Source organism: Taudactylus pleione, unplaced genomic scaffold (assembly GCF_031769625.1).
Source record: "Taudactylus pleione unplaced genomic scaffold, aTauple2 ptg000218l, whole genome shotgun sequence".
Taxonomy (NCBI): domain Eukaryota; kingdom Metazoa; phylum Chordata; class Amphibia; order Anura; family Myobatrachidae; genus Taudactylus; species Taudactylus pleione.
Window position 1 is genome coordinate 11063763 of NW_028284620.1, and position 12087 is coordinate 11075849.

The 12087-nt window shown below is 41.1% G+C and overlaps 1 protein-coding gene across 1 annotated transcript in view; it reads left to right on the plus strand.

Annotated features, from left to right (window-relative positions):
- FAT1 (FAT atypical cadherin 1) overlaps positions 1-5029 on the plus strand; it is a 191486-nt gene extending 186457 nt beyond the window's left edge. Inside the window, exons 28-29 of the mRNA XM_088478768.1 lie at positions 1344-1379; positions 3548-5029. Of these exons, the coding sequence (XP_088334894.1) occupies positions 1344-1379; positions 3548-4179 (668 nt within the window). The 3' untranslated portion in view covers positions 4180-5029. The remainder of the gene's footprint in view (positions 1-1343; positions 1380-3547) is intronic.
- Positions 5030-12087: the final 7058 nt, after the last annotated feature.

Genomic DNA, 12087 nt, shown 5'->3' on the forward strand with positions numbered 1-12087 from the left:
CTTAAAAGAGGGCTACAAAAAAAAAAAATGAAGAGACTTATTATGGTTGTCCCCATCTGGACTTTGTAGACCTGATACAGCTGTGTAAGTACATAAACTTTTTATGTACTTCATTAGGCCGTATTTAACCTTTTCACCATTCCTTGCATGCTGGTGATCAGATATTCCAGGCAGCCATACTCCTCATATCCATTCTATAACTCTGTTTGCTGGAGCTACATGTCAGCATGTGTAAATATTAATACTTTATTAGGTATCTATTCTATCTCCATTGTCCCAAACCTGGTATTCTCCATTATAAACACTTGTTTTTCTCAGACATTGCAGCCGCTTGCTTTTGGCTGGCGCCTGCTGTACATATCTAGAGTTTGTAGTTATCTTAATATTAAGCTATTTCTAGGTATCACCTTCCTCTAATGCTTTCAATATAAACTAATGCTGGGTACACACTGGCAGATTTATTGGTCGATCAATTGATCAGCCAATATATCTTGTGTGCATCGGCCAGTGTGTACCAGCGATATGTCTGTGAATTACAGCTGATGGCAGACATATCTGCTGATCTATTGGGGCATCGTGCTGTATGTACAGGCGATCAGCTGACCGCCCACACACTTCCCCTGCCAGCAGGCTTGCCTACCCTCCCGATTTGGCTGGGAGCCTCCCGATTTTCAGGTGCCGCTCCCGGCCCCCCGGAAAGGCAGGCAAGCCTCCCAGAAGTCTCCGCCCCTCCCCACCTCTCCCCTGAAAAAAACAGAAATACCTGCAGCTGGGGGCGCGATTTGCGCAGAATCGCGTCATCGTGGCCCCGCCCCCTGCTTCACAATGCCGAAAATCACGGCATTGTGAAGAGGGGGCAGGGTCACGATGAAGCAATCGTGCGGCCCCCGCCCCCAGTGTGCCACAAAATGGCCGCTCCGCCCCCAATGGCCGGCCCCGCCCCCCGCTATTAGCCGACAATCAGCTCCCTCCCGGAAGGTTGGAGCTGATTGTCGGCAAGTATGCCTGCCAGCGGATCCCCTCAGCCAGGTGACTGATAATGGTTGTTCAATGTGTATGAACAACCATCATCTGCAGATATATCTGTTAGGTGTGTTCCTAGCTTAAGACTCTTTTAGAGATAATATAGATATTTACAAATAGGCAAATTGTATAACAACATTTATCTGAGACATTTGCTATACGCAGGATCATGAGAGAGCCGACCCTCACCTTATCCTTGTATGTTTGTGGCACAAATGTAATGTTTGGATGATGGATTGCATTTTAAATAATGAGATGTTTTATTCTACCAGCTTGTAATGTAATATATTTTCCATTCTTTCTAATTTTTGCCTTCAAAGAGTCTTTTGCAGTTCCTGAAGTCAGGAATTCAAGAGGTGACTTTTGCATGTTGTTGTGTATTTTATACTAATAACATTTTATTTTCTTATTTGTTTCTGCATTTTGTTAACCATCACTGGCAGTATTTGTGTCTATGGTGCTGCGTTACTGCACAATGTGTTTGTGTTGCTCAATGTTTTGTATGTATGTTATTTTGGTCTTAATCCAGGAATCCTGCTGAATAAATGTAGTATTAACAGTGTTATTAATAAAGGAGAGAGAAATGTGATTGTGGGCCTATACACTATATCAGGGAATGAGATTTTGTTCTGGAAAGAGGGGAATAAATAAAATTTATAGGGACAATAGTCAGAATCCTAGAGCACTGTAATTCGTTATAGTTACGTTATGTGCAACTAGCAAAATTTAAGAGGGTGTAAAACATACCGGTCCTCAACTGCTATTAGGTGCAAATGTTGCTGGAAGGTGCAACTTGGGAAAACCGTGTTGCACTGGAGTGGTCAAATTTAAAACGTGCAGACAAATATAAAGGATAGAGGGCATCCTAACATACTTGCCTACCCTCCCGATTTGGTCGGGTGCCGCTCCCGACCTCCCGGGAAAGCAGGCAATCCTCCCAGCTGCCGCCCACCCCTCCTATCCTTACCTTAGAAAACCCACGCAGCAGGTGGGCCCAGTGACGCGATTCATGCTGAATCGCGTCATTTTGGCTCCGCCTCCTGCTTCACAATGCCTGTAATATTGGCATCGTGTAGCGGAGGCAAAATGACACGACCGCATGGCCCCCGCTCCACCCACAAATGCACGTCGTCAAGCCGGCCCCACCTCCTCGTGATGGCCACACACCCCTGTCATGCCGATCTGGCTGCTCCCTCCTGGAAGGGGCAGCCAGAAAGTCGGCAAGCCTGTCCTAGCATAACTATAAATCATATTGTAAAACCAGGCAGTATTCTTATCTGCAGACAATAATTGTAAACCTAAACAAGGCCCTACATCCCCACTATTTTCACAGATCACTTATATACTAAAGTTTAGAGAGGATGTATAGCCTACTTTCACAGTTATTCTTTTTAATTGGAAAAGGTATGAAGGAAGCACGGTGTCATACTGTACAAAGTTCAGCTGCAGCTTAAGAGCAATTTCCTTATATAAGATAGAACGGATATATTCTTCTCAACTTCACCTGGTGTTAAGAAATAAAAAATCATGAATGCTTTTGCTATTTTAAGACACAAGAGAAATATACCAGTCTATTCTCAAATGTATTTAAGATATATATGTAAGATGGTCATAAAATATAGCTATTACACTGGAGAAGTGAAACTGGGAATACATAAACAGATGTGTTTGCCCATAAAAGTGATGGCTACCACTCTCAGCCCAAAATCACATGTCTGAACCGGGTCAGTGTACACGGTTTCTAGCCGTGTCACAGCAGCTTAGACACCTTTCCCACTGCACGTTGAACCTGGGAATAACCCTGATGATCCTAGGACACACAACCCGGGTTGCCCCTTTCACATCAAGCCATGACCCGGGTTGACCCAGCAATATCCATGGTCAGAGGCTCGGTGTGAAAGAGGTATTTCCACCGTTGGGTCAGAAATTGATTGAAGCCTTTCACTACCTCAATTCTCCAATATTATTTTAAATAACATCACATCATAATCGTTTTATATAGCATCACCAGTTTTACACAGCATTGTGCTGTATAGAGTACATATGTCATCCATATCAGTCCCTGCCTCATTGGAGCTTACAGTCTAAATTCCCTAACATACAAGCGCACCCTTACATACCCACTAGGGCTAATTTTGGCAAAATTCCAATTCAATTACCAGTATTAAAAATAGCAGCAGACATGATCCATAGTAATTTATCTATAATGAACATTTAATCCAAAAAAACTGCAGACCATTGGGTACTGGGCTCAATCTTGGGTTGTTTTATAATAAAATGTATGTTCTTGCTTAATATTCATTTCCAGAAAAGTAATTGTTTTAACACAAAGGGAACTTAGAGCACATTACAGTCATGCTAGCTACTTTTGTGCCATAAAGCTTTGCATGATAATGTCTGGAAGCAAGTACTAGATGTTTGTGTATTTTAACACACAATGTTTGCACCTAAATGTTATCATAAAAATCTATAAACTTTCATGTTACTGAATTGTTGTACTTTTTGTTTTCCTGTTTCTGCATAGGTTATCACTGGGATACTTCAGACTGGATGCCTAGTGTCCAACTGCCGGATATTCAGGAACACCCACATTATGAAGTTGCTGAAGGACCTGGTCCACACTACACTGACCCAAATGTAATAGACACCGATTACTATCCTGGAGGCTATGATATAGAAAGTGACTTCCCACCTCCACCGGAAGACTTTCCTTTGCCAGATGAGCTTCCACCACTGCCGCCCGAGTACACTGAGCAATTTGATTCAATGCAGCCACCCAGAGAAATGGCTCCTGTAGGCAGCTTAGGTTCATCAACAAAGAGTAGGCGGCGATACAACCTGAATACGTACCTTCCACAACACCAATATCCAGCGAGTAAGTCAGAACCTCAAAGCACCACCAGTGGAGATGGCAATAGTTACAGAGAGCCTCGTTCTACTCCCTACGTGCTAGGATATGGTATAGACTTTCACGTCCCCATGGTGGACAACATGTCCATGTCGGAGTACACTTCTGCAGCTTCATGCACTGACGTGTCTGCATGTTGTGAAATGGAATCTGAGGCCATAATAAGTGACTATGAGAGTGGAGATGATGGCCACTTTGAAGATGTGACAATTCTTTCCCTGGATTCCCAACATCACACCGAAGTTTAACACCATTAAAAGTGCCTGGACATCTGTCAGCATCATCATTGCATAGTATATTGTTATCTGTTCAGTATATACTTTTGTTTTCTTTTCATTTCCTGTAGCATTACATTTTTTTTTGCTTTATTTTTAATCATTTGGTGACCTCTATCTGGCATATCTGCAGTGCGTCATGCCGTGTGTAGAATACATTTCATTCCCAGATTTACAATATTAAAGACAAATAGACCATTTGGGTAGGCTATTTCCACTTCATTGTTTTTAGATCTTTTATTTTTTTAACTATATTTTTGTTTGTTTTTAGAAAAAAAATACCACTACATCATGGTAGCATGACGTGTATTTATAAAGTTTGAAATATAATTTTAACTTTTTTTTCCACTTGTAAATGTAATGTACAGTTTTGATTTCAATAGCATTAAATAGATTTTGTAGATATTTTGTGGATTAATTTCCCTTTTGAACACAAGCTATTTCAAGGTTTGCCCTTTATACTAGCTAGCAGATTGTTCCAATAACCAGGGCTTTACTGTATCTCTTTATTCCACTGAGGTTTTGACTTCTGAAATTGAACAATTTCCAGATGCATCTACAGTAAAATCTGTATATAATTGACTCAAAGCCTGACGCTACAGAGCAACAGTGAAAGGTATCTTTGTGAGTCTGTATTTCAGAATTTTTTTCCCTTCTTGGAAAGTGTAATGGGGACCCACTGCATACCTGTTTAGAACCAAAATTAACATGACACGGTTTTTATGGTGTCTGTATATTTGTGATGCAATGGTCTTGTAAAGGTTTTTACTGAAATCTACCATTAGCCAGTCTTTCTTACTGACAATAAATTATTTTAAAAAACAATAAAGATGTCTCTCTTTTCATTGTAATCCTATTTGTGATAAAAATAGCTCTTCATTTAATTTTACGGAACAACCACTAGGTGGCAGCACATGTTTGTGATAACAGTACTATTCATTCCTGCATTCATGCTCAGCTTTTAAGAATTATAATTACGGTCATTTCCTGTGCACAACAAAAGCAAATCTGTGATCAATACCATAATCACACCCCAGTTTGATGTCATTGTAACTGGTTGTATACAACTGTAGCCCCACGTTCACTTAATTATTTGTGTTGTGCAGAAGATTTCTGCACCTTGTGATTGCGTCCTGCAGAGATCTTACAATGAATATTTCTTACCTGGTATTACGACTGAAGGAAGGACCCTATACCAATGTGTCCGTAGGTCTGTAGGTCAGAAATAACTCAATTTGAGCTCCAGTCCTCTCTATTATTTAGTTTTTGGCTTGCTGCACATAGACTTGAGATGAGAATAGATTTTGGGATTCTAATATACAATTTTAATACCTACTGATATCTAAGTCATCTTAATCTATTAAAACCTAGTTGTACATATGATTTAGCTATAATATAATAGCTGGCTGGAATGGATAGAATACTATGTTACAGTGTGATTTAATAACCTAGCGAAAGGAAAACCCTTACCCTAAAGCAGTACTATAGATGAAATAATTACTATCCCTTTACCCTATGTGTAGCTTACTGTCGTTTTTCCTAGGAGCTGATCATTCATTCTGTAGCAAAGTTCAGGTACATGGAGGAAAAGAAAGAATTGTCCAAATCGTTGCTTAAATAAGATCTAGGGATCTATTTAGTAAACAAAATGAAATGAAGGTGTTTCTACAGCATTTCTGCTGGGGGAAGTGTTTAAATTAGTGTCACTACATAGAATAAAGAAAAGTGCGTAGAAATCACTGAATTCTCTGCCTTTTCTCTAATAACAGTGCTGCAGTCCCCATTGGTTTCAATGAAAGCTGCGCACAAACTGTATTTCATAAAATGAGAGAAGCAATGCTTCTATCTAACGCATAACGCTATCTCAGGAGGCCGTTATGTGCGTCCTCAGGAAGATGAGCAGGAAGAGATCGCTCTCTTCCTACTTTCTCCCATACTACATTGCGCCCTTCGGCTTCCTTATCACTTTTCACTCTGTCTCCTAACACTGCTTAGTAAATAGACCCTTTAAGTCCGCTAACGCCCTTCTGCGATGGAGAGTATATCACTGTTAGTACAGCATCATTTCTGATCTGACGCAGCCACTGGCTCGAGCACGCCCAGAAAATGGGGGCCGCATTTTCTGTAACGCTGCCTGTTGCCACCCCTTCACCACCACCAAACATTAGCACCTTGTCAATCATGCTGCAGCATTTGGGGCAGTGTGAGCAACATAGCAGCCTCGGATCTGCACACGCACAGTGCGGCTTCTGTACATACGCAGATCCAGAAACATCGGAGGCGTACGTAAACCATCAGGTTTGCGTACATCTCTGAATTAGGCCCTTTGAGCCAATTTTAAACATTTGTGTTTGTAAGCATGTGAGTACACATGGAAGCAGTTTATGGTATAAAGTTGTAGCCTGGCATCAAAAACATCCAGTAATAACCAATGGGTTACTACACATTATTGATTGTATTTGGTTGGGTGAGGAGTTCATGTGTTTCATGTTTCCAGTTAAAGAGTTGCTGACATGTTGAAGAAAAGTATGATTTTTCGTGTCCTAAATGGTTTTATTATAAAAGGAATGTGGACTAGAACATATAATATGTTGATATTATTTCTTGCTGAGTTATGTTTATGGTTGCATAACCCTACTTGTTTCTCATTACAGGAGAGATGTCATAATGTGTAATGCTCATCTTGTATCGTGCAATGAGAGGCAGTCTTGAGCGAGGGGGGTTTTTGGATGAGGATCACTTAGCACATCCATTCACTGCAAGGTGACATGAGCCAGCGATCTTTAAGACCTGGCGCAGCTCAGCAGGAGGATTGGCGCATCTTTCCTCCCTGGCCTTCCAGCTATGTGGACGTGCCCTCTAAGACTCCCGCAGTCAGAGAGCCATATAGAGCCCTATGGGCACCACAAGTACCTTGTACCACCACCACATACATAAGGGATATAGGGCCACTAACCACTATGGTGTATGTCATCTTACCGCTCAGCGCACTACAACGCCCAGAATACCCTTGTGCTCCAGGCTGCACCATGTAGTGAATATACCTGTTATAGCTCACAGTGACATGGAATAAGAGGATCTTAGTGAGTACAGACATATCCTTACTCAAATGTATGAAAATATGTACAGTGCAGGGATCAGCATGAATTTTGAGAAGCTGGTAGGTGCAGAAGACTATGCTACATGGAAATTACCATGGCGATGCAGATAAAGCGAGAAAAGCCATGGAAAGTCACTAGCAATCCAGGTGTTAATCCAAGTTTAGAAGAAGTAGATAGAAATTTAGATACAATCGGTCTAGCTGTGGAATAACACATATATTCCATTATCCATGGTAAAGCGACCCTACATGATATGTGGGTAACTCTGCAAATAGCTTATTAAGTAAAAGGGTTAATGAGAATAATAAACGTGAGGTGCACATTATATGCAATAAAGCTTAGTGCATGTAAGAACATGAATGAGTACAAAGACAGAATGTTATTCATCTCTTAGCAATGGAATGCATTGGGCATCATAATAGATAATGAGGAAGCTGCAATTGTATGCAAAGGTATGACTTCCTGGTAGTAACATTAGAGTCAAGTACTGCAAAGCTAACCACAGACACTGTACATGCTAAATTATTGCAGTTTCAAGAACGCATACCTACAGAAACAAATGCTGAAAGTTCTGTTTTACTCTAAAAGTTCAAAGCACATAAAGCCTAAGTATAGATGTTATAAATGTCACAAATTGAGATATACGGCCTCAGAATGCATATCATATGTATCAAGTGGCTCCTGGGAATGAGTCAGCCTAAAATGTATCAGACAGCCACCATAAGGACTGCTAGTACATGGACTCAGGAACCACAAGGCAAATCAGTTATAATGAAATTTGGTTCAAATCGTTAAAACAACGTGAGTTAATAAAAGTCAATAGGTGCCACAAAAGTCAGGACAATTACTTTGTACTTGAAAGTTAAAGGGAAAGTAATTTTTACAGACATTGAAGTTGTATTATTTGTACCTAATCTTAAAACTAATCCAATTGCCATTAGTGTTATTGAGAGAGAGGATACAGAGTCCATTTTGAAAAGGGGCCGATGCCTTGTGTATTAGAGGGAGTGTGATTGCTGTAGCAACCCGGTATCAACAACTCTATACCCTAGACACAGTGGAATATCGTGCAATGGCAGTTGCTGAATCCAAACAATAAATGGAGCTGTGGCACAAGAGGCTAGAGGCCTGATTCACTACGGATCGCTATTCTGCTTATACGCACGCAACTGCATTGCTAATATCAGTGGTGATATTTAAATGTTTGCATTCGCATTGCGTTCTCAGACTGACATAAGGACACCCACTTCCCCTTACATCTGTATACTTTGGCAACATAGCGAAACAATCGGTAACATCGAGTAACATCAGACCCATACGCACAGTTAAGGAAGGTCAGACCTCACTCAGGAGTTACTTACTTCTGTGTACGCTATGAGACCTTAGGCGATGTCTGGTTTTGCAGTGGCTAATTTATGTATGTCCATGCGGCGGCGTTGAAACGCACTGGCACGCCTGCGTTCGCCTGACCACCCCCTGTCACCACCCACAAATGGCACTTCATGTGAAACACTCTGGGTTTGCGTAGCCTCTGCGAACGCAGTTCTAAGCCCAGCATCTGGCTCGCGCAAGCGCACTGCGATACATATGCAGTGAATTAATCGACCGATTGCGTGCATATAAGCAACTGTGGGCCTGATTCAGAGCCACTCGTAAGCGGCAGCTCGTTCGCTCTGCGCGATGTTTGCCCAACTACGCATGCGTACGGATCGTTATGCGCATGCGCGAACCAGTCAGTGCGGCCGAAATTCATGTGCTCGCAAAATAGCGAATGCCTGCTATTTTGAGTGACAGAAAGAGGCGTATGTGGGTGGTAACAGGGGAAGGTGCTTGAAAATGGGGAGTGGAAATCAGAACGCAGGCGTGCTTAAAGGTCAAAACGGGCGTTTTATGGGTGTGCATATTTAAAACAGCAGCGTCATGGACCACGTCACTGGGTTATTTTATAGTCAGAATTGCTTGCAAAATTGTGGTAGCAAACACCAACCCCAAGAATAGCGAGCAGTTCATACCCTTGTCGATGTACTCGATTAATCTAATAAATAGCGGACATGACGTAGGATGCGAGCGGCCAGGGGGCGTATTTTTCCAAAAAACGAACGCAAGTTTTGTTCGCTCGTTCAGACATAGAGGCGTGAACAGACCGCAAACAGCGAACGGTTCATTTGAATAGCCACCCCTAGTTTTAGAACGAACGACCGCAAATAGCGAGTGGCTCTGAATGAGGGCCTGTGTTCCTTGCTGAATCAGGCCCTAGGACATGTAGGCTATAACAATATACAGAAGCTTCAAAGTGTTATAGTGACTGAGATGTCAATGGACAACCCTGTAAGACCAGCACGTGAAAGCTGTGAGAAGGGCAAGGAAACACGTTGCACATTTCCTAAGTTTACATCCAGAACATACAGTAAGTGCTGTTGGAATTAGTACAGTACATACTGATGTGTGTGGACCAATGGAGGTAGAATCCATGACTAGGAAACATTACTTCATGACACTCATCGATGATGTTACAAGGATGACACGAACATCAAAACAAAGTAACCATTAAGTTCAAAATGTACTAAAACCTTGTAGAAAACCAAACTAATGATACTCTGACAATGACAGGCAATACGAGACCAAAGTTCTAGCCAATTATCTTACAGAAAATGGCATACAGCATCAGCTATCGCCTATACACCAGAACAATATGTCGTAAGTGATAGAGCAGATAGGCCAATTGTTGAAAGAACTGGAGCTATGCTGAATGATGCAATAAGGACCATACCACTAATGCCATCTATAGATGTTGTTAGCGATACAGTAATAAACAACAAGCAGTTGGGAGTTTCATTTATAGGAGGAAAGTGGAGTTACAAATTGTTTTTTGTTAGCTACAAATATTGGACCATTACTATTAGTAATTATATTTTTCTTACAGGGCAATTTGTCATTCTGTTTAGGTTGTGTGTACATTGCCTTGAAAACGGTGAACTGTGCGCATGTCGCACCAAAACTAAATTTCCAATTTTTTGAGTGCCGACGGTTGTGATTGGGAGATTGGATTCCACACTATCGGTATTTTGATAACAAGACCCCCGTCTATGTGTGTGAAGAAACATTCTTGGAACTTTGCGATTTAATATCGTGTAGAAAGAACTTTTTTCATATTGTTCAGATTAATTTTCCTGATAGCGCTTTGAAGTGTGTAATACATATATTCATTACCGTAAGTTAGGTGAGTGTTGCTGGGCACTTACAGTTACACACCCAAGCTGCTAATACTCGGTGCACCAGTGCTATTCCAACTATTTGTTTATTGATTATATTACAGTACACGTTATCCAGTGGCTGCTTCATGAATCCATGAATATGTTATCTTACCTAATACATTATCTGAGGGAGAGGCCTTGCTAGGGAACTGCTACAATACCTGTGGCCAAATGTAGACAAAACATGATTATCACTATCATTGCTCAAAATCTGAATTTCCCCATCATGGCATCTACTGTATATATTTCTCTCCTACATCTTACACCTCTCTGGCACTCTCATATCATAACAATATTTACACATCTCGTCTAGATGGACCTAGAGCAGAGGTGTTTTATATTCCATTTAGAAGAACTATGTTGTATCTCTTTTCTTATTTCAATGTTGCATAATATTGTTCTTACTTTATCTTTGAACTCAAAAGTAAAACATACTGTACTGTTAAAGAGATAATAATAATAAATGTTGTGAAAGAAACCCAGAGGTCTTTATCTGGTTTCGGCCAAGCCATGCCAAGAAATACATGACCTTCACAGAGCTCTTCTGAAGAACTCCGTCTTCTTCCTTGTTGGCAGTGAGCTCAGGATTATTATGCTTGGACTACCCACTTATTAATGTGTTGGAGCTTTGAAGATCTCCTGCTGTATCTTGCAAGATGTCCTCAGGATGTTATACTTTTGGAGAGTTTACCCTCTTGCAGTTGGTTGAACAAAGCCACATTGATTTCGCCTTCATTTTAACAGGTTTGGAAGGGTCAGCAAGACTTGTTTTGGTCAGTCAAGGATCCCAACAACACAAGTCCAATAATGTGTGTACCCTGATCAAGCTACATAACATAAGAAGTAGCATATCTACATGCAAAGTCCTGTACTATTTTCTTTGGGATGTAGTCATGTTGTCGATCATCACGATGTCGACAGGCAAAAGGTTGACGCTATAATGTCATAATGTTAACATGGGTAAAAAGTCATCATTGTGAGGGTTGATATTCTGAACATGTCAACATATTGTGTCTCGACATTATGGTATCTATATAATGACTGTTGACAAAACATACCGAACCCTTTTTTTTTTATTAATGTAATAAAATCAGATGTATATGAATCAAAGCATATTATATCCTAATCTTTGGAAGCTAAATAAACACTTTAAAAAAATACTAATATGTACAGTATACTGTATGGGAATCTGACAAAAGGAACCCTAATTGTTATTTGTGCACAATGGGCCTGATTCAGCAAGGATCGCAGTTGCTAATACACATGCAATCGGCCGATTGTTGCGTACTGCATATGCGTCGCAGTGTGCATCTGTGAACCGGCCACTGCGATGGGGACTGCGATCACAGTGACTACGCAGACGTGATTGACAGGAAGTCCCATTTGTGGGTGGTGGCGGGTGAAACGCAGACGTGCCAGTGCGTTTGAACGCCGTTGCAGGGGCGTGCATAAATTATCCACTGCGATGCCATACGCAGCCTGAGTACTCATGGCGTGTAATGAAGTTAGCAATCTCTGAGTAATGT